General features: G+C 44.1%; 1 protein-coding gene across 2 annotated transcripts in view; it reads left to right on the top strand.

The window, feature by feature from the left end:
• The window catches only part of acox1 (acyl-CoA oxidase 1, palmitoyl), a 77,546-nt gene extending 56,260 nt beyond the window's left edge, over positions 1-21,286 (top strand). For both annotated transcript variants that reach the window (XM_084319085.1, XM_084319086.1), the window contains exons 12-14: positions 3,870-4,013; positions 14,807-15,013; positions 16,506-21,286. In XM_084319085.1, the coding sequence (XP_084175211.1) occupies positions 3,870-4,013; positions 14,807-15,013; positions 16,506-16,556 (402 nt within the window). In that variant the 3' untranslated portion in view covers positions 16,557-21,286. The remainder of the gene's footprint in view (positions 1-3,869; positions 4,014-14,806; positions 15,014-16,505) is intronic.
• Positions 21,287-23,876: the final 2,590 nt, after the last annotated feature.

The following is a 23,876-nucleotide window of genomic DNA, read 5'->3' as shown; positions in this document are numbered from 1 at the left end:
ACCTCTAGGCGCTGATTGAGTTAAAAAGGACACAGGGTTTGTGACTGTAGTTTTCAATAATGTCAGCAAAATACTTATTTTTCTGGGCTTTACAAGAACTATCCTTTAAAATATCATAAGAAACCTGCAGCTTATCTTTCCTCCATTTCCGTTCAGCTTTCCTAGATTCCTGTCGGGCAGCCCAAGTTATATCGTTCACCCATGGCTCGGTTCTTGGCTTGGGGCGCCAATGTCAAGCGTGTTTTGACAGATGGAGTGAAATCTGGATTTAATCTCATCTGTGTTACAGTCGGAGAACTCTGAGACACTCTCGATTGTATTATTAAAAGCAACAGAGAACTGAGCAACAGTAGAGGGGTTAATCACACAACAAGGCCGGGAAGGTGCACTTTGTATAGTAATATGACACAGGATAGAAATCTCAAATTTCAACTAGTAGCCACACCCCATACTGTAAGGCAGTGGTTCACAAACTATTTAACATCAAGTACCCCCAAATAGACACATAATAGGCCAGGGGATCCCCATTTGATAAGATTTTGTTCCAGGGACCCGCATCTGAGAAAATATATTATTCCAGAATTGCACAACTGTCTATACTGTAGGTGTGGAGATAACAGAGGAGACAGTGAAACCTATGATCAAAATAGTCATTCTTATACATTCTCTCATTAGTCTGACTTATTGTGAATAAAGGTTTTGTGAAATTAAACTATTCCACATTTTTCTGGGGACCCCCTGGAACCCTCTCAAGGACCCCACTTTGAGAACCACTCAAAAGACCAAGAGGCATGCATGCTATTTGAACGAGGCTTCTCTGTTTACTGATTAATAACTGGGGGTGTTCAGACTGGAGCCACAAACCACCAGGAGAAGAAGGGTTGCAATCAATATCCATTTTATTTAGCTGGATAATGATGGTATGCTGTTTTCAGGTTGATTGCCATGGTTCTGTAAGAATCTCGTTGTTGGTGTGTGGACCCGATGGCTTATCGTACAGAACTTGTAAGTCGCTTTGGATAAAAGCGTCAGCTAAATGACTAAATGTAAATGTAAATGGACCCAGGCGCAATACAGGAATGAGAGAGAGACAGGACACAAGCGGGGTGTAGTTGAGAAGAGGCTTTACTTCACTTCTTTGGAGTACAACTACAACAACAAAACAATAAAGACGAGTACCACAGCCTAAGCTGGCAGATAATGATTATATAACAAAGGGTACGAATTAGAGACACACGGAAGGGTGCTGAATCACAACCACAATGGTATAATAATAACAATGTTCTGACAACAACGGACGACACAAGATACGTTTACAAACCGACAGGGAAGTAACAGGACAGCACAAAATATATAGGAGGACTAATCACACTGATTACTAACACGACACACCTGCTGACATTAACAGTGACACCAACATTAAACCAGACCGGGGAATAGAGTGCACAACACACACAGGAGCATGAATATACAGAGGGAACAAACTAGACACTAAATACAAGGACACTAGACTAACAGGGATAATAGGGACACATACCAATAGGCAGCCAGGTCTTGAGCCAGGCAGGAATTAAACATTGTAAACAAAACAACACAAGGACTGAGGTCATAGTAGACAGGAGGAGTTCACTCCCCGATAAACCACAAGGTGGTGCCAGAGGGTAATGTTCGAAAGGTGGTGCCAGAGGGTAATGTTTATTGTTCAGAGAATTCCTGAGTCCAAAGGGCAGATTATGACTGGTTCTGAGTAAAGACAAAGAAACAGATTCAAATATCATGCCAGATAATACATCAAACATAAATATTGCCTTTAAATCATAGTATATAATTTAGGTATATTTGAATAATAATTAGCCACATATTTAGGAACTTCATAATATTAAACAAATCAAAACATACATATAAACACAAATGCATCTGTTCTTAAACATAGTAAAGAAAACACTGGGACTTAACAAAGTTCAACAGACGCATGGCAGACATCTGGCAACACACAGCAAACTCACAGGCCTGCTGTGCATGTGTTGAAGACAAAGGGAGAATGAGAGAGAGAGTCCTGGGTGCGTCTATTCTTAACCCAAACGGTTCATGCGTTTGGCTAATCTGATTGGCCACTGACGTTTCTGGTCATGTGACGTGTGCGCCCAATCGCGTGACGCGCCCATTTCCGCCTCGACCAGCAGCAAACCCTAACCCTAACCGTTCTATCGCCATGCTCTAAGACAGTGGTTCCCAAACTGTGGTGCGCGCCTCCCTTGTGGTGCGCAAGCGCCCTCTAGGTGGTGCGTGACATAAAAAGGCTAATGGTGGTAAAGAAAATAAAATGATTATTAAAAAAAAAAAAAAAATAATTACAATAAAATTTCATAAAAATCTTAGTCAAACCTTTAGTATTATGGATATTAAACATGCTGGCAGAGTACATGCATCCATGTTGTCGTGAACATTTTAATTAAATAAAGAAATTCCCTATCCGTGCGGCTACGTGGCGTAGTGGGCAAGGCGCTCGCCACGAAATGCTGGAGACGTTGGGCTCGTCAGTTCGAGCCCAGCGCTCCACATTTGCTTTCAGTTTAGCTGGTCGTCCGTACTAATACACATTGGCCGTATTAGGGGGTGGGAAACTGATGGGTGGGGATCGGGCGTTGTGAACAGCGACTCCTACAGGTCGGTTGGTGCGCCTGCGCAGTAGAATCAGGAAGTGTCGGGGGCAGCGTGAGCCTCCCACGCGTTACTCCTCGCCACTGAGAGATCGAGCTGCGCAGGTGAAAAGATGCGACTGCTGTTACCTCAAGTACCGGAGGGGACTTGTGCTATGTATGACTTAGTCCACATTGCAGCCGGCTTGTGGGAGGCAAGAAACAGCATCCGTGACAGGGGAGGGTTGAATTGGATGATACGAAATTGGGATGGGAGAAAATATAGAAAAATGGGAGAACAAGTGGATAAAAAAAAAAAAAATTCCCTATCCATAGTCGCTGTGGGAAGAGATCAAATAAAAAATAAAATCTGTGCACGGAGACCAGCAACAATTTTTTCTAACAGAAACCCATTGGGGGGTGCATCAGCTAGGTCGGGAGGTGACAGGGGGTGCACGGCCAAAAAAGTTTGGGAACCGCTGCTCTAAGACAAACTCTAACCTTAACCAACTTCGAAAGAGTGCCTAAGCTTAACCGGGGAAAGAACTTGCCGTCACACGATTGGTGCGACCAGAAACATCAGTGGCCAATCAGAGCGCAAAACGGGAACGCGGAAGCATGCACCGTTTGGGTTAAGAATACAGGCGTCCTGGGTGTAATGGGAGGAAGTGAGGGAGGAAGTGAGGTCAGTGCTACCGCAGGTGCCACTGAACACTTTGTGGTGGTGTCTCCTTGTGGAGCGGAGGGGAAGTGTACCTTGCAGTTTGTCACAGGGGGGATAAACAGTTCAACATGTGCTTTGATCTGATCATCTGTCAAGTCAGTTGGCAGACCAAATCAATTATGATTATAAATATGAATGAGGGGCATAATGACAAAAAAAACAGACTATTGAGTTTCTCAATGTTCAGTAAAAAGACATAAAAATTTTGCGTTATATCACAAAGGATGCTCTCTTTGATTTATTTTCGAGGGGCACATGGAAAATCATATTCAGTATTCATTCAATGATATCCATTCAATATTTGTTGGACCTCATCCCTCCATGTAGTCCATTCTATTGATTGATTGATTGATTGAAAACTTTATTAACAGATTGCAGAATGGGTACAATACAGTACGGCTCAATACAGACAATTGTTAAGGGGATGCAGACAAGAGAAAGACTTTCGTCTTGTTTACATCAGGGTCCCCCATTTTCAATTCACCATATTTCTTTCTCTCCTCCAGGCCCACTGTCACTATGTGGTGGTGAAGTTGTTCACAACCAAAATGGGTGATATTGGAGACACAGCGATCCACTCTGTGCTGTCCTCCCTGGCCTTGCTGTACGCCCTGCACGGCATCGTTCAGAACTCTGGTGACTTCCTACAGGTAATACTGCTATTATTATTACTACTATTACTGCTATTGTTGTTACTACTACTACTACTACTACTACTACTACTACTACTACTACTACTACTACTACTACTACTACTACTACTACTACTACTACTACTACAATACTAATACAATACTAATACCATACCTACCACTACTCTACAACTACTGTTACTATTATTACTATAACAATTACTATTTCAATACTACTACTAATACCATAACAACTATTATTACTATAACTATTACTATTACTACTACTAATACCATAACTACTATTATTATTATTATTATTATTATTATTATTATTATTATTATTATTATTATTATTATTATTATTATTATTATTATAACAATTACTGCTAATACTACAATTACTACTACTACTATGATCATAATTGGGGTAAAATGTTACACAGTTGTTACACTGCTGCAAAGAGCTACATAACTATGGTTGGGTATCGTCTGGATTTGATTGATTCTGATTCTGTTAGATAATTAAATATCAAGAATAAAAACTAGTCTACCATTTATTCTTGGCAGATTTAGGCTATAGTCAGTGTAACTGAGGGGTACAATTCCCTGACTGTATTAATAAGTATGGTATCATTAAACCACTACTGTCTTATGTACATTACTACTGGCCATACAGTACACAGGTATATGATATGAACACCTCCACAATGACACGGTTCCACACAAATCTGGGTTATAATAATATTTATTAGCAGCAATGATAGTATATAACAATACTTTGCGTAGAGTCGCGCTTATAAGGCGAAGAATGTGCGTGAGTAAATCAATAACGTAAGTCCATTATCATATTACGCAGGAGATAATGAATACCACCTGTATCAATAGGAATTATATCTATGGTACACTAGTAGGGCAGCGGGAGATACTAGTAGGGTCCCTCCGGTTGTAGGCCAGCAGGGGGAGGAAATGTTCGAATGCAAAGTCTGGATCAACGGGGAATCAATAAACTCCAGCTACGGGAGACGGTACATTACTCCCTTGATCGGCAGACGAAAGCAGCAGCTGTAATCCAATTATGCGTGCAGCATAGGTGAAAGCCGGCCAGCCTCTCCTAGAGACGGGCTCGAGTGATGTTCCTCACGGGTAAATCCCACACAGTAGTGGGTGTAGACGATTCTCCTCCGCTCCAACAGCCACAGGACCAAAGCAATAATCCAGCTGGAAAGGGCTCTGCATTCACCGGTGTAGATTCTCCGGTGCGCGGTACTTCACATTAACTAGGTCGAACTTGACGTTATTCCACTAAGCTCTGACACTTTACTATCCTATTCGCACGCGGTTATAAGTGCTCTATTTAGATGCACGGTTGCTCACTTCACTTGGTCGTTGACTCGTGATGAAGGCTTTACGTTTTGAGGGTAACACGTTTCTAGGTTAACTTGACTTTAGGCTAAGTGCTGCTGTATCCACCTGCGACGTATTTATACGTACAGTGAATAATCTAGTACCAGCCTTATTCCTGTCTCGTATTCTTGCGCCAAACCGGGCATGTCCAGGCAAGCCTTGGCGGTGACTTTGAACTAGACCTTGGGGGTATGGCAGTGGCGCCTAAGGGACCGCTGTCCAATAGGAGAACGAAATATTATGGTCTGTACTAGGTTAAAGGGATATTCCGTGTATATGTACAAAGAATACACAAGGGATATCAGACGATATACAAATCCTATGCAATATATATCAATCAATAAATATATATATTCGGTTTAATCTGATCCTTCGTAACAGTCAGTAAATTGTGAACCATGACACAAAGCGTAAGGGTATCCTATAACCCTAGTTATATGAGTATAGCAAGCGCTCTGCTCTATTGGAACTATCCCTTTATCCATTCTAACAATGAAAAACTTTCTCCACATGTACACACCTATTTACCTCCGCCTGGCCACACCCACATCCGCTCCTATATAAGCGGGGTCGTGGCCACACAATCAGCTCCTTCCCAAGTCTTTCACCACCGAAGGCGAAGACCATGGTGTCGTCAGTGAGTCAGAGCAGAGCGCTCGCTATACTCATATAACTAGGGTTATAGGATAACCATACGTTATAGATCGTATAGCTTTACGCTCTGCTCTATTGGAACACAGGAGCTGAGCAGAGCGAAAAGCTCGACAGATGTACCCGCTGAGGCCCCCTACAACCATCAGAACCGGGGAGGACCCGAGCCCCCCGGCCCTCCCTAGTGGAGGATGGGAGGGAGATCGGATCCGACTCTGCGAAGAGGGTTTAGCACCTCAAACGCACAGGGTGAGCAGACCTTCATTCAGAAGGACCCGCGACCACTCGGGCGCGCATCCCACATGCCACCAGGGAACGGACGGGAAGCAAAAAAAAAGTCACAGCCCCCAACATCACGGGGTCGAAGGTCAATAACCCAACCCTGTGGCAAGGATGCAGCAGCGGAGCGCGGAGGAGGTCCCAGCCCTAGGACAACCTGAGGACTAGGACCCCCTGAAAAAAGGGGCCTGGTGAGGCCAACGAGGCCGCGGCATCGAGACCCCACCAGACAGTCACTGGTGACACCACCCCCCACATCGCCAGCGTATCGGACATGACCCAAATCAAGAGCAGGCCCTTCCCCTCTTGGCACGCCGCTCTGAAGCACTCTCCTCAAGAGGCTACCCCCCCACAACACTGCGGGGCCAGTCGGCGTGCCGGGGAGACAACCCCCAAGGAGGTTGATCCCTCAATCCAGGCAACAGGCCCTAAGAGCAGAACTCGACCTGTGCCTGGAGCACTGCGGACTAGACAGGCGCCTAAAGGGTCTACTGCAAGAACAGTATCCCGGCGGAAGGGGTGTTAGGTATGCTGTGCACCATGTCATAACCTCCACAAACCCGACCCCCCAATCCAGCGGGGTCGAGGTTCAAAGAAGAGGCTGACACAATTGGCAGACGTCATGAAAGATGCGGGGTCATACTCTCGGGCAGACTGGGTCAAGCCCGGCCTCAACCCGAGAGTCGACTCTGCTACCAACACACCGGAGAACCAACCACCCCCCTATGTTTAGTTTAACAGGAGGCGGTTGTTCCCTTAACCCGTAAAGAAAACTCAGAAACATAACTCCGTGTATACACAGGCTATACAAGCAGTACAAGTGTTTCAGTTTTCAAAGGGTTAACCCAGGCCAACAAGTCGACGAGAACGAGTTCGGACCTGGGCCTGGTGGACCGGGACCTACACAGGGATGCCTAGAGGGGTTGACAGCAACCTCCCCGACAGCCCCCTCCCATCCCCGCCCAGCAGGGGGAGGGAGGGGTGAAACAAATGGAGAAGGACCAGGCCCCCTAACACAGCGCAAGGTACAACACAGTATGGACCAAGCACGTCACTGTTAAGGGCAACTCATACTGGCATACATATGACACACACATCCACGACATCAATCCCCGCGACGCCCGGCCCGACCCGGCATTTTCCCCCCGGAAAAGCACAAAGTCCTTCGGGGTACTAGAACAGCAGATCTGCGCCCCGGCGGACAACGGCTTAACTGACCCGCGACCAGAACCAGTCGCGGGTCAGTTAAGCAACCATAACCAGTCCCGCGTCCTAGTCACGCCTTCATCCCCAGTCCTAAGAGGGGGGTAGGTACGCGTGTCGATCCAAAACATCACAGAGGGCGCCACCAAGACGGTCAGTACGCAAATGCACTGCTCCTGGTGGCCCACCTCATGGGTGTGAGACCCCTCCGCCAATGTATTGATCTACTCCGTCATCTCCCCCCGGAGATGCACGCGAGCCGTCAAGTCTAACCTAGTGCACTGGCGCTCGGTAGAGATAAAATCTCCTTCCCAGCCGCCTGCATAAAAAAACGCTGTTTCTATGAATTGGGCAACCAAGGCGCGCCAGCCCATAACGTGGTTCCACATTGAAAGCACCCAGGGCCAGCGCTATATGCACGTCGAGAACCCGAAACACATCAATGGTGAATTCTAATAATAAACACCAGACAACGTTCCCTCCATGCTGTCTGAGACGAGCAGCAGGAAGCCGGTCTATAAGACACAGACATGGGTCTCATATGACGCGTCTGAGGGTAAACCCTGTCAATTCTGCCAAAGGCCCAATACACACTTTAACACTTTGAGTGCCAGCCACGAGAAATCTCGTTAGTTCATGCCATGCATTGAGTGCCAACCGACGAGAAATCTCTTTTTTTATCTTTTTTTTAATTATTATCGATTTCCATGAATTTTTCATCAATCTAGCCTCACGTTACCAGTGGGGATCTGTCTGAGCTTGAACAGGGAAAATACCGCCCCCTATCGTCTCTCTGGATGGTATTGCACCCCATTGGATTGGACTGAATGAAATGGATGGGAAAAAAAGAGTCCGGATTCCACATTTTACTTGCCGAGCCGCAGAACAGCGTGGAATATGTGTTTCGACCACCCAGTGTTGGATCAATAAACGCGATCGATATTTGGAATGGCGACCAGGAATTGGAATAATCTTTTTGGAGAACATCTGATCTGAGGTAAGGAATCTATTTTACCAGTCTTGGGATAATCAGAGCTGTTTTCACCTATATATCAACGTGTCCCATATGTGTGTGTGTGGCTGTGAGTGTGTGTGTGCTGATCAGGAAATAAGATAATCGATTTTTTCAGCCCGCTTCTATAGCGTGCATAAGTACACATATACTATTGATAATCTAGCGTTTATTTGAAAACGATTCATAAATAGGCAGAAAAATTTGTGTATTACAGTAAATCGCGATTCCTGCAGAATCTTTTTTTTTGTTTGAAAGTTTCAAAAAACGAGCGTTTTTCAAAATGGTATAAAACGGAAATGAACCGATTAAAAAAACATCCGTTTCGACAATGTTGACTGCAAACAAGTCATTGATACGCGACGGGCGTATTAGACACATAATTTAAGATATAGTTTATGCGTTCGCAAATATGACCGCCCTCCATTGACTACAGCGTTGGCACTCAAGCACCTATTTCTGGCACCCCCTGCTGGCACGGAAAGTGTTAATAGAGAGCAGAGCAGAAAACAAACCGTTTTCGAATGCATCGCATCATCCAACTTTGACAATGACAGCGGTCTGCAGCACAGAGCCTGAAAACTCACGGATGTCTCATGGCCAATAGAAAACGCGCCTAGTGACGTATTCCATGGCCGGGGAAATCCTGTGACCCACCCATCCTAATATGGAGTGGAACCAGGGAACCCCCCCCCCTTCCCCCTCCCTGTGACGCGCTGACCCCACAGCCCGACAGGGAGACTGACAGACAGGAGGCCCAACCCCCTGGCCAATCAGTAAAGGGGGGGAGGGGTTTATCAGTTCACCCCATATGACCCCTCACCCCTGATAGGATGCAACAACAAAGCAGCGCCATGACACCAGTTGTTTAGCGCGCTATATGAAAGCGCATATACCTGTTAGGGTAATAGCTTCACATTCTGCACGCCAGCCACAGATGATAACCTCGTTTGTGTAAAAAACTGGCTTTTATACAAGGCTTAGGGCCTTAGGCTCATGTGCGAAAAACTTGCCACCTGCATTTTTATACCTTTACCCTAAAGTAAAGAAAAAACAACAGACTAAAGAGAGGGTCCAAAGGACCTTGGTACAATAGCTATATATGTTAAAAAAAAAAAGAAAAAAAAAAAAATTCTGCAGGCTAACACTCAACCCAGTTGTGGACTCAATGCCACGTTTACTTAAACATAGAACATGAACACACACAACCCCCTTCATACAATAAAAAAGGCAAAAGTTCACTCTTACTACTGCAAGAAGAACGCCGTCTTTTATGACGAGAGAAGACACAAGTCCTCGACCAAGTGCTAGCTACAGGCCTTGCTAAGTCATACATAATAGCGACCAAAAAACTATTTTCAGAGAAAACTGCACCACTCCCTAAGCAAGAACACAACCCCAGTTCACACCGTATCCCCAAATATATAGTGAATAAACACACGTTTTGTAACAAAAAACAGTCCCTCACCAGGAGGGACCCTTTATTTAATAACAAAATCATATTTTGGGGGGGGGGGGGGGCAAACAGGGGAGTCACTAGCGTCGCCTGCCGGGTGCAGAACGCCGTTTGCCCCCACGAGGAGGCCGGCCCGGAGGGACGGTGCTGAGGAGCCTCCTGGTCACGTCGATCCCTACCATTCCCCCCGGGCGCAGGACGACTGGCTGCAGCGGTAGCGGCACTTCCTCAACTCCTGGCCTTCTTCGCAGAAGGCCCAGCAGTGGCGGTGGTGACGGTGGCGACGGCCGCAGACCTCTGCCGGCATTGCCTCCTCCTCACGTCACCGGTGGCATCGGGTCGGGGAAAATGGGGTTGGAGCACGGAACGCTCCTCCTCCATCTCTCTGCAGGCTGCCGTCATCTGCTACATAGCCGACCCGAAAGGTCCAGCATCGGAGAGGGGGGCCGTGAGCAGTGGAATCCTCCTCTGGTCCGGCACCCGCGCCTGCTCCAGCCAAAGGTGGCGCTGGATGAGAGTGGCCATGGCGCGCACCTTCCCGGCGGCTATCGCCTGCAGCTGGGTCAGATGCAGGATGGCTCCAGCCACCTGGGCATGGAGGTACCGTTGATGGTCATCTAGTACCGCCCCGCCCGCCATCAGCCCCGACATGTACTGTAGCGCGCCAGCTGCGCAATGTTGGAGGTTGCAGCCAGGTTCTGTGTCGAGGCGATGTACACCTGGTCACTCCATGAAGCCAACTGCCTAGCCGACTTCCCCTAGGGAACTGGCTTTCTTAATGGCTCCCACACCATCTCGGGGCAAAGGATGGATGCCATCGGGCTATCAAGTCGAGGCACCCCGTCCTTTAGCCCCTGGACCAAACCCACCACCCGCGTGACTGGCACGTAGGAGGGGGTAAGGCCAACGATGCAGGATATTACCTGTCCCCGCGCCACGTAAGCCTTCATCGATGGGAAGAATGGGCAGACAACGCCTGTCTCTCACAGGACGACGTTGCCTGAGATGACCTATCATGTCATCGGGAACAGGTGCCGGCAGTGGCTGCGCCAACCAGGGCTCGAGACTAACGATGTCCCGTTGTCCCGGGGACGATCAAATATTGATTTGGGACAAACAGAAATCTTTTTTGGGACGCAAACGGGACGGAGAGGATTTTATTTTTTTCACAGGAAATGTCAATTAGCCGACTGTCAGTGCGCGCATATATATATATATGAATTATTCTACGTTAATAAAACATACCTGGTGATCAACTACAGTTTGCTGTAAACATTATGATATGTGTGTAGTGTTCTGATAACGACGGCTGCAGCGGGAGCTGGCTCATGCTGGATTTGCGAATAGCATGCAGCTGCAGAGCCACAGAGCCAGGGGCGCTTTCAGGTCCGGTCACAGGCCCGCTCAACAGCGCCCCCCACCCAACGGCTGAATTGCCAATGGCTGAATTGGAGTATTGCACAATTTCTTAGCTTAACACTTTGATCGCCATTAGTTAAATTCATAATTTACCATCCCTAGCCAGCTCTATTTGTCTATGGAGAAGTTCCCCTTCTTTGCAGGGCTATAACTTTTTTAATTCTATTGCTAAATTGACATTATTATGGCCCATTCAATGTCCTATATGTATTGTTCAGGGTGTATCAATGTTATACTTTTTCATTCACATATTCATACTAAAATACGGTCTAAAGTATAAGTATGTTTTTATCGTTTTCTGCAGCTTTCTCCAGAACTTGATTTATAGCCCCAAATGCACTATATTGATGATCAAATACAGTTTGGTAGCGATCGGTGCCATATGAAAAATTTCAACTGGAGGTACTTCTAGAAGTTACTACGTATCATCTGATATTGACCGGATGGGCGAGGGGGCATTTATAATTCCGTGGGCAACGTTATACCATTCATCTAGTGTGGGTCATATGATCATCAGATCAGTTAGTATAGAATACGTTAGAAAATAACGTTGAAACCCACCGTATCTTCCTCGCGCCGTTGGACGATCAGCGTGGAGTAGACAGTTTTCGATTATGGGATGTTGATCCTGATGAACCATTTCCAGGTTGTATAATACTATATACGTCCAAATAACGTTGTTTATTGAGTTAGGGCGAGCGATTGATTATCCAGTGTGTTGAGATGGAGTCCGGCTACCGATCGCGAGTGCCCGGACGACATATGGATGAGCACTTCCTGTTTGGCGCGCCCCTCCCTCTTGGCCGATCTGCCGATCGGCCAAGCAAACAACATCCCCAGTTATCCCATTAGTTTCCTGTGATGTTAAGCTAAGAAGTCTGCTAAGAAGCATATATTATTTATTATTATTATTTTATTTCATTGTGTTTTTATTAGGGCTGTCAGTTTATCGCGTTAATTAGATAAATTAATTACACAGCAAATTATCGCGTTATGAAAATTAACTCAAAATTAAAAATGTTTCCATAAGAACGTAGAATACACATTTACAGACTTATTTTTTTTTAATATGGTCCATTTGCATGTTCTTGGTATCTGATTCTAAGGACATCTATGGATCTCAGGGAATGTATTCCCAGTGTCAGAAATACTGTGTATGTTACTAGGCTTGAGTAAATTGTAATGAACCAAATGAGAATGTCAATAATTTTTTTTTTATCTCTGACTGTGAATAACACCATGCTAAAATTGACCAGACCTGAAAAATCTAAGCAAACGAATAAATGGAAGATGATTAAACAGAAGGTTTTGTAGATACAGTACTGAATTATGCCATCCGGACACATGCAATTTGAAATATGATTATAGAATATAGAATATCAGGCCTAAAATGGTTATGCGATTAAAATGCGATAAATTAGATTAATTAATTACAAATCCTGTAATTAATTCGATTTTTTTTTATCGCCTGACAGCACTAGTTTTTATCCCTAGTTGCACTTTTGTTGCAACCCCAGTTATCCCATTAGTTCCCCCAAACTTACTGTAGGTCTGTTATGTTAAGCTAAGAAGTCTGCTAAGAAGCATATATTATTTATTATTATTATTATTTAATTTAATTGGGTTTTTAGCCCTAGTTGCACTTTTGTTGCACTTTTTTGTGTTTATTTCATGTTTTTAACAGTGCATGAAAGATTGTGTATTACTGCAAAAAAGAAAATTTGAAATAAATCATAGTGGTTAAAAAATTTGGGTCGCGACTTAATGACTAAGGAAAATGTTGGGTCCCGAGGCTAGACCAGTTGAGAACCACTGGTCTAGACCCTCCGACGGTGAAGACATTATCTCTTTGTTTTTTCGAAAAATAGCGAGAGAGAAAAAACAAAGATACAATGTCAACGTAGCTCCTTTCCAACAAACTACTTTTGGCACTAAACTTAAAGTGGTGTATACAGACACTTTCGTGGTGAAAGTAGGGAAGGAGCTGATTGTGTGGCCACGACCCCGCTTATATAGGAGCGGATGTGGGTGTGGCCAGGCGGAGGTAAATAGGTGTGTACATGTGGAGAAAGTTTTTCATTGTTAGAATGGATAAAGGGATAGTTCCAATAGAGCAGAGCATAAAGCTATACAATCTATAACTATATTTTTCTCTTCATTTGCTGTACCCTTTTAGTTATTGTCATCATTTCTCATGCATTATGACAGGAATATATCAGAGGTGGCTTATTAAATTCATAAGAAATTGCTATGGATAATGCATTTTGCTTGCTTAGTAGTACATAAGGAAGGAGACAACAGTCGCCAAGGGATGTAACCTTTTCACCATAAATCACTGCTCATTGACATTCATCCACTCATTCATTTCTGTGCTCATCTTCCCCTCCATGGCTAGAGTGAAAGGAGTTTTCTTTAATAGGGGGTATCTGGGGATGAACTGGAGGTGGTAGGCTAGGCTGCTCTGTGAACTTGCCTCTAGGATTATTGTTCATATAAAAGCTGTCAGTATATCGTTACACATAACCAGTGATGTAATGTTAGGTCAGAGCAACAGGTTCGGCTCAATGCAGTTCACGTTTCTTACAGTTTGGAACCAGTTCTTGATACCTGACCCTATACAGCCTGTCCGCGTCAGTTCTTTCGAGGAAGAAAGCAGCTACTGAACTGTGTTACACATTAGCCTGAATGTCCTTATTGTGTTCCAGTAGACAATACAGGGGCTTTGTTTGTGTGAGATACTATTCACCATAATGACATGGGTTACTTTGTGGTCTTATATTATTCAATCTTGTCTTCCACTGTAGATGTATGGGAAATACTGTGCAGCAGCTACATCTACCCCCGTAGATTGAATCTAATCTCTAGTTAATTATCTCCTCTGTTAAATTCACATTCATAACTGGATCAAAAAGGCTGATGCCTTTCCTCTCTCCCAGCAGCACACCTCCTCTTCCATCCCTCTCTCCCTCTCGTCTCCCAGCAGCACACCTCCTCTTCCATCCCTCTCTCCCTCTCGTTTTCCCAGCAGCACACCTTCTCTTCCATCCCTCTGTCTCTTCCTCCTTCCCTCCCCAGGCTGCTCAGAAGCTGTCGGACTCTGCCCTTCTGAACACAACTCCCAACTCACTTTTCTCGTCCTCCATCTCTCCATCCATTCGTCCAGGCCCGGCCCGGCCCGCTGAGCCGACAGGAGCCCAGTAGAACCCAGAGGCCCACACCTGGCCCACCACACCATCCCCTGTGCACATAATGGCTATGAATGTTCAAGCTTCCTTTGCTCTCTCTAGTGATCTCTGTGTGCCATGGATGTTACATGTCTGTTCGTCTGTATGACATGAGAACTCTCAAACTGCTTCTTTTAATTCCTCCATCTTCCTCCCCCAGGCCGGTCTTCTGAATGTGCCCCAGATGTTGCAGGTGTCTCTCCGTCTAAAGGAGCTGCTGTCCCAACTGAGGCCCAACGCTGTCGCCCTGGTGGATGCCTTTGACTACCGCGACCAGATGCTCAACTCTGTCCTGGGAAGATATGATGGAAACATCTATGAGCACATGTTTGAATGGGCCCGTAGCTCCCCCTTCAACAAGACAGAGGTCTGTTCTCTGTGTGTGTGTGTGTGTGTGTGTGTGTGTGTGTGTGTGTGTGTGTGTGTGTGTGTGTGTGTGTGTGTGTGTGTGTGTGTGTGTGTGTGTGTGTGTGTGTGTGTGTGTGTGCGCGTGTGTGTGTGTCTCAACTTTTCATAAATAGAATGACAAATTGTTTTTCAATCTTTAAAAGTCAATACAGGAAATAATGTTTAAAATAAGAACCCTTGATACGAAGAGCCATTTAACTAATTTTTGGAAAATGTCAGACTGCAAAATGTATTTGCAGTTGTAAAATCAATGGAAAGCAGTGGGAGGGTGAATGTGATACAAGTAGTGAACCTCTACTGTCTTTAAAGTGACAATGTATCTTTAATTTTTAATAATAATTAATGATTAGTCCGTTTTGAGATGAATGTTTTCCAACCTGTCCGGCGTCATACAATGGTACATTGGGAGTGTTGTACAGATTCATATTTAAAGTGACAGTGTGACTTTTTATTTGATTAATATTTATTTATTATTCTATTTTATTTTAATGAAATCTAATTCTGGAGCGTGTACAGAGCAAATTGAGACCCCCTGCACTTCAACACAGCACTCACCTTCGCTGCTCTAGCCTCAAACGGTCTGGTGAGACACAACACTACGCCATGCAGTTGAGGCTGGAACAGCGAAGGTGAGTGCTGTGTTGAAGTGCAGGGGGTCTCAATTAGGGATGCACCGATATATGAGATTTTTTTCTATTAATATTTTTTAATTTTTTTATATAATAAATAAAATAAGAAATAACCATTCAGTACATTTATATCTATGTGTTAATTTGTTACATTTAGTTTCACTAAGTTAGGAAAGTAATGTTTTAAGTCAAGCCTGATGTTGCCTTGCACAAAAGAATGATCCCAGTCTCTTCCACACAGTGACAGTGAGGCATACAGTTTATTAATAGAATGAATGAAGTTTATTTTCTGTCTTTGTTTACAACAAATCAAAAACACACTTGTGATCCTTTACAATTCTTAAAAACTAAATATATTTTAATAAAAATAAAAAATAAACTTGGATTAAATGAATTTTTTTTTAACTTTTTTGGTAAATATATTTGGACAATGGGTATCGGATCGGTATCGGTATTGGCCGATACCCAAACCCAAGTATCGGTATCGGGACTGAAAAAGTCGGATCGGTGCATCCCTAGTCTCAATTTGCTCTGTACACGCTCCAGAACTTGATTTAATTCATAAATAAATAATATATTTAATAAATAAAATAGTATAGTAATAATAAATAAATAATAATAAAAGAAAAAGACACACTGTCACTTTAAATATGAATCTGTACAACACTCCCAATGTACCGTTGTATGACGGACAGGTTCGAAAACATCGGACTAACAATCAAAACGGACAGAATGATTCAATTATCACCCCCAAAACTGTGTGCATTCACGCATGTCTATACATGATTTTAAGCCTGACACTCTCCTTTCTCTCATCCCCAGGTCCATGAGTCCTACTACAAATACTTGAAGCCCCTGCAGTCCAAGTTGTGAGCTCACCCTTGACCCCTTAGCTACGTATATGGGGATGGGAAGCACAGTAGGGCCACATGGCCCTAAAATGGCTGCCACCTGCCGTCAGCTGCTACAGTATATCCACCATTCAGGAGAGTCTATTCATTTTCCCCTCTCCTCCTGTTCTTCCTCCTCCTGTCTCTCTCAGATGTGAAGTTCACCCTGCCCTCAGTGTTCACTAGGGATCATTCTCCCTGCCCTCAGTACAGTACCTACTAGGGATCATTCACCCTGCCCTCAGTGTTCACTAGGGATCATTCTCCCTGCCCTCAGTACAGTACCTACTAGGGATCATTCACCCTGCCCTCAGTGTTCACTAGGGATCATTATCCCTGCCCTCAGTACAGTACCTACTAGGGATCATTCCCTTCTCCCCACTTCTGCTAAACGCGATGCGGATAAGTGTGCAGCATGTTGAAGTAGTGTAGAGGAGCACTATGGCCCTCAGCAAATTGTTGGGACAAAGTCAATGTGAATAACATAGCGGAAGGATAAGATACAAAATTATATTCATCCTAATTATTGTCAGCCTACATTGCTTCAAAAGGTTGCGTATGTACCAGGGTTATTCTGTACAATAAGGTTGCTTGGTCCTCTCTGGCCATCGTTATATCACTGCATTATTGGACTGGACCTCTGGACGTTACCATTATTATGCTCCAAGGATCGGCTCACACTTCAGGCCCCCAGAGTTTGCACTAAACTTGGGAATGGTGCCGGTCCCTGTGTCCTGGAAGATTCCAATGTCGCGGACAAAATTGGAGAACTTCCAGTCAAATATTATCTGTATTTTTATTGAGCTTAAAAACAATTGATAGGCTATACAATGAATGATCATCAAGGCATGTCGATTTATCATATTCTTTATTGAAAAGTAGGCTACTTTTGCTTATACAATTATATTTCAAATAGAATAAGTCCCATCAATAGACTGACGGGCATAACTCGCCCCTGAAGTCTGAGTGTCAGACTAGCTTAGCCGTAACGTTGTTGACGGAAGACTAGGACTGTTGCCTGTGTTGCTGAGTCGAGTGAAATAAGTGGTCTCTCTTTTCATTTGACCCGACACACACACAGCAGCAGAAAAACCGAGGAAGAATCCCCTCTCTGTTGAAACACTGGAGACAGGTATCAAGCGGGATACTTTCGCCCACTCTGGAATTATGACCGGAGAGATTTAAATATGTTGCATTTCAAAAGATTTTCCTTTAAAAAAAAAAACTGTAATTGCCAGATAATGGAAATCCTGGTATGTACCATGTACCATGTACCATGAATGAATGAATGAATGAATTTATTTAAACAGATGTTAAAATACACACATGATTTAAAACCCAATTGGGCCACAACCATCACATGCATTGCATTGTTTGAGGAATTATCACACAATAAAGTCAGACTTATTTCCATTGGCCTTACAATCACAGAATCCACGGTGAAAAACTAAAATAGATCTGCACAACATGCTGCTCCAAGACATTTGATAGGGTAGACATTTAACAGTGTGGACACCTCACTTGATCTGGGTAAGGTGCAACCTGGCACATGACGAAGACCACAGGTGAGGTCGAGACATTGTCCAAAAAACATGGACCCTTTTTAGCAGCTGCCATTCTTGTGTGTACAACATTAGTTATGGTTCCATTGGATTTAGTTTGTGCCTGAGCCATTCCAGTGGACCAGCGTGCACAGTACCAGGGCCCTGGCACTCCGGGAACGGAGCCAGAAATAACGATATCTGTTACACCTGTGTTTACCCTACTGTGACAAACTGTCAAAATGGCTGCTGTGAAAAGGGCCTAGTGTGTCCACTTTTTTTTTTTCAAACTTTTTTTTATACCACAAGCCCATTTTATTTAGGATTTTTTTTGGTGACCCCACACTTAACACATTGGGCGCCAGCCATTACACGTGTCCCGTTGTAGCAATGCCACGCTTTAAAATATAGGAGTGCGTCACCTTGTTTGTAGAGCTATAACTATATTCTATATTATAGCTATGGATACAATACTATGGCCCATTTGACATCAACTATCTATCGTTCAATATGTGATTTTTTTTTTTTTTTTCATCCATACATTCACCGTGTTATACCGTGGTGAATATAAGTATAGTTTTAGAGTGGTCTGGGGTAATTCCCGAAAGGCTGAGTTACTGTATAGCCTAAAACGTGAATCCTACTAAAAGTGTTGCCGTTTCTTGCCTGGACATGCTACTATTCCCAAATCAAATGTATATAATAGGTATTATGTTTCATCATGAATTATTGATTATTATTATCTGATTATTAGATTGCCAGTAACGGCATTCGTATTGAACACTAAAGACGTTGATCAGCTCGATCGGTATAAAAGCATTGCACGATCAAGCCAGAATTGACGTCAGATAGTCCTTACCTGTGATCGGGAGTATTCCAAAAATAATATTCCAATTGTTTGATCGCCATCTGGTCCATCCAATGTCCATTTGGTCCACGACATAACTCACCACAACATATGGATCGGGGGCCCCGAAAACGATTCAATGCGATCGAGTGAAGCCCTAGGTTTCCCTGTACTAGAAAAGTGCGCCCGGAGACATTAAGTGTGACACAGGGTCTGGAACAGGGGCGTCTATACTTTCCGTAGCCGCATTTCTGGCAGACGTTCTCTGATTGGCACTGACTGACGCTCTCTGATTGGCCACTGACATGTTTGCCCAATAGCGTGACGAGCTGTGTCTTTGCCCATTTCCGCGTCGAACAGCCTGCAAACTACCTGGCGTTCTATCGGCATGCTCTAAGACAAACTCTAACCTTAACCAACTTCGAAAGAGTGCCTAAGCTTAACCGTCGAAAGAACTTGCCGTCACGCTCTAAGACAAACTCTAACCTTAACCAACTTAGAAGAGTGCCTAAGCCTAACCAGTGTAGAAACTGGCGTCGGCCAATCAGAGAACGTCTGCCAGAAATGCGGCTACGGAAAGTATAGACGCGGAACAGCGTTTACTGCACTCTCGATACTGCCACCTGGGTGGATCTGGCCGGTACTGCACCCTCAGGGTCGCAGTATGCCTTCTAACGGCAACATACAGGTCCCTGACATTGAATAGAATACGGTATTACAATCGAAAAAAAGGAAAAACGATCAAATAACGAGTATACTCGTTGGCGTTCAAGCGTTGGCTCCCAATAACGAGTATACTCGTTGGCGGGGAATGTGTTAATGTATCGCGTAATTTCAACATGGAATTAAGGAATATCAAATATAAAAGCACACGTTTATTAGAACATTTTATTACAGCACTATGTTATCAATACACATTTATAAAACGAGGCATATTTAGCCAAAATATGTTGCAAAAATTAATTTTAAATTTAAAAAAAAACACAAAAACGCACACAAAATTAGATTTGTTTTTTTACTTGCCAATGCGCAACCCACGACCCCACCCACGTGACCCCACTTTGGGTCGCGACCAGTAGTTTGAGAACCGCTGGTCTACACTATTAAATGTCTTGAAGCAGCATGCTGTTGTACATGATCTACTTTTGTTTTTCCACAGATGGATCAAATCTGCTTTTATTCCTTCCCTTCCCCCTGTCTCCTTAATAACTCATCTAATGTGCTGCTAACGTGATCAATCATTCGACTGGACTAATCTGCCCAACTTTGATCCCTGTCATGTTTTTGATGTAATGCTTTGTGGAGGTGCTCAAAGTAAAGGCAGATGAAATAATTCTGGGTCATGTACATTTCAAATCTCTGACTCTGTGTTTGGCAACGTACCGTCGGTAGGAGCAGGGATGTTTGTGCTGAAATAAAGTGCCGTGCACACAAAATACTTGTGATTTTGAAAAAAAAGAGGCCTTTCTATTTAAAGGGATGCTCCACCCACTTTAAGAAGCCATTTGATTTTCTTTGATTTTTTTTATAAGCTATTTAAAAAATATATATATATATTTAATCCATAAAGCACTGGCACCCTGCAGTGTGCTGGCTTTTGAGATATCGGAAAGATAAATTGTTTGCATTTGTTTGCAATGCTAGTGGATGTCAATGGGGTTTGAAGCACGTCTGGAAAAGTAGCCCATTTTAAACAGCCTCCTAGCTGTCAGAATACTTAACAACATGGGAATTGAATGTAATGACTCCCAGTTTGTAATCATTCAGATTGGCTTCTGAAAACAGGTGGATTATATCTTTAAGTGCTTACTGTATACACGCATGGGAATCCTCCCTACTATGTGGGGCTTAATTATAGCTTGCAAGGGTCACATATCAACTTCCCTGATGGAAAGAATTTTGTCAAAAAATATGTATTTTTATATGCATCCACTATCACTGTCATTTAGCCTTTAGTACACATGTAAAGATGATTTCTGGGAGATTTTATGCCCAAGAACATTTTCTTCTAATGTAACTAACAGAATGTTCTCACGTTTCTTTTTGTTTCTATTGCGATTTTGTTCAGATTTTTGTTGTAGATATAGCCTACTGTGGCTTGTATTACTATTACCACTTACAAACTAAGCTGTTTTGTTTTATCTGTGACCTTTGTTTAATAATGTAAAGATAACGATTAATTTAATGATAATGGTTTTAATTAAATGTATTTTATTTGATTGGTTGTCATGCAGATTCTAATAAAAAGTTTAAATAACAATATTATTTCAGTGTATTTTTAACCACTAGATGGCCTGCTGCAATCATAGATGAGCACCCCAGCGATCAATTTCATAAGCACGTTATTTGATGTAGGCCTGTGCCTGTGCACTGACATTGTACGCCGACCATCAAGTAATACTTGTTTAGTTTAGGAATAAGGGGCAGGTAAGAATGATTCTTCTTCCTGCTCCTTTTGCCCATGGTATGGTATTTATGATTTTGTATGAAAAACTATGATTGTATTGTTTCCATGTGGCAAATAAAACTCTGAATCTGTGTGCACTGACATTTGAAACCTATTAAAAAAAAATACGAAATCGAGGGAGAAATAGGCTATACAAAACATTAGTTTGACATATTTAACTTGTGACATAACCTATATTATTTATACAAATGAATGACACTCGTTTATTTGGCTTGTAGTTTGTTTTGGTGTTTACTAGTGCTAATACTAGACATCTATGGTTTGATCCCCCTTTGTCTATTCTAGACCAACCAATGTGCAACAAAACATGTCTACAGTGCCACAGATACACGTTAGTCCTCTACATATTGCTGTCGGCAAAACATATTATTTTTTAAATGTATATCACTGATTCTTGAGAGTTGAGACAAAACATGTCCTACATAGAAAAGTCGAATTTATATAAAAAATTAAGAAATTCATAATGATTGACATACTCGCAAAGTTACATCTAAAGGTATTGTGTATACTGATGTTATGTTTTAGCACATATATATTTTTTGGGGGATATTTGTTTAAATGTATAATCTGTGGTTAGAAGCTCCCATGTTAATTAACGATAGGTTATGTATATAACCTAGTTATATGAGTACTGGCTGAGCGTCTCGCTCTTTGCCATATCGAGATATACCTCATCTCCTGTACCTACTGTACTACATGAACGAAAACAAAACACCCTTGCACTTGACCAGGCCCCGCCCCAGTGACCTCCTATAAGTCACCAGGCGTGGTCATACTCGCCCTTCCTCGGGAAAAGTTTTCCATCAGGGAAAAAACCCCTCAAGGGACCTCAGGGCGCGCTAAGAGCGAGACGCTCAGCCAGTACTCATATAACTAGGTTATGTACATAACCTATCGTTATATACTCGTACTGGCAATCGCGTCTCGCTCTTCGCCATATCGAGATATGGGGCAGAGCAGACGCGAGGCCCGAGGAATACACCCCCTGAGGACCCGCAAGCCCTACCACCAGGGGGGAGGGGAGTCCCGTCACCCCCCCTTCCTAGCGAAGAGGGGGCGGCAGTCAACTCCACCCAAGTGCGAAAAAGAGGGAACTAGAAACCCCTAAAATGCACAGCACAGGAGGGACCACGTGTGACAACACCTCGTGGCACACACCCACACAACCCTGCTAACCCACCGAAGGGCGGGACGCAGGGTAGGTCTCAGAACCGCCTGGGAGACAGAACCCCCAGTCATGTCCATGAGGTAAACTAACGAAGGGACCCAGGGAGGACCAGGAGGCGTGTTGCTTTTTAACAGCGGAGGAGTGCAAGAATGTGACAATGTGACCATGTGACCGCGGCAGCGCGAGAGAGCGGCAGTGCGGAAATAGGCTGTCTATTGCCATTCTCTAAGACAAACGCTAACCTTAACCAGCTCCTTAACAGCGCCTAAACTTAACCTTTCTAACCTTAACCAACTCCGAAACAATGCCTAACCTTAACCTTAACCATGCCTAACCTTAACCATAGAAAGAATATTGCCATTCTCTAAGACAAACTCTAACCTTAACCAGCTCCTTAACAGCGCCTAAACTTAACCGTTCTAACCTTAACCAACTCCGAAACAATGCCTAACCTTAACCTTAACCATGCCTAACCTTAACCGGCGAAAGAATACATGTTAAAAAAAAAATTTATGGGATTCGAACTTGAAACCAACGGACCGCAGGACTGCCGCGCTGCCAGGTGAGCTAAGCTTCGAATGAGAATCATGGCGGTTTAGGGCTAAATAATGCCGCAAGCTCTGCCGCTCCGCTCTGCGGTTGCCGCGCCTGCCGCGGGGCGTGTCGCAGCCAATCAGGGAAAACGCGGAAGCATTCGGCGCACTCCTTCGCTGTTAATAAGCAATAGGCGACCAGGAGGCCGCAGCACAGACGGCCTCCACCGAGGCCCCCCCTAACAAGGCAGCAGAGGCCGCCACTCCACGAGTGGAGTGCCAGGGGGGGCCAGCCCAGCCAACGTGTAGCAAAGGGCAATGCCCTCGCACAACCAATGTGATAGGCGCTGTTTCGACAGCGCCTTACCAGCGCGAGAGCCACCGTAACAAACAAAGAGCTGATCAGTAGCCCTGAGGTCCTGAGTCCGGCTGAGGTAAACCCCCAAAGCCCGGACTGGACACGACAGGTGAAGGCTCGCCTCTAACTCACCAGCGTGAGGAGGCGGATGAAACGCCTGAACCACAATATCCCTGGAGCGAAAAGAACTCCGGATATTTTTTGGCACGAAGACTGGATTAGGCCTCAGAGTCGCACCGCTATTGACACGAATAGACAAGCACTCAGGCCACACAGAGAGAGCACAGAGCTCACCCACACGCTCAGCGGAGGTGATGGCCAGCAGGAATGCAGTCTTGAAGACAGCTGTTCCAAAGGCGCCTGCTCAAGAGGCTCAAACGGGGCCTCGG

The sequence above is a fragment of the Notolepis coatsorum genome, assembly GCF_963971535.1.
Source record: "Notolepis coatsorum genome assembly, chromosome: 7".
Lineage (NCBI taxonomy): Eukaryota > Metazoa > Chordata > Actinopteri > Aulopiformes > Paralepididae > Notolepis > Notolepis coatsorum.
This window is presented reverse-complemented; position numbering and strand designations above follow the sequence as displayed.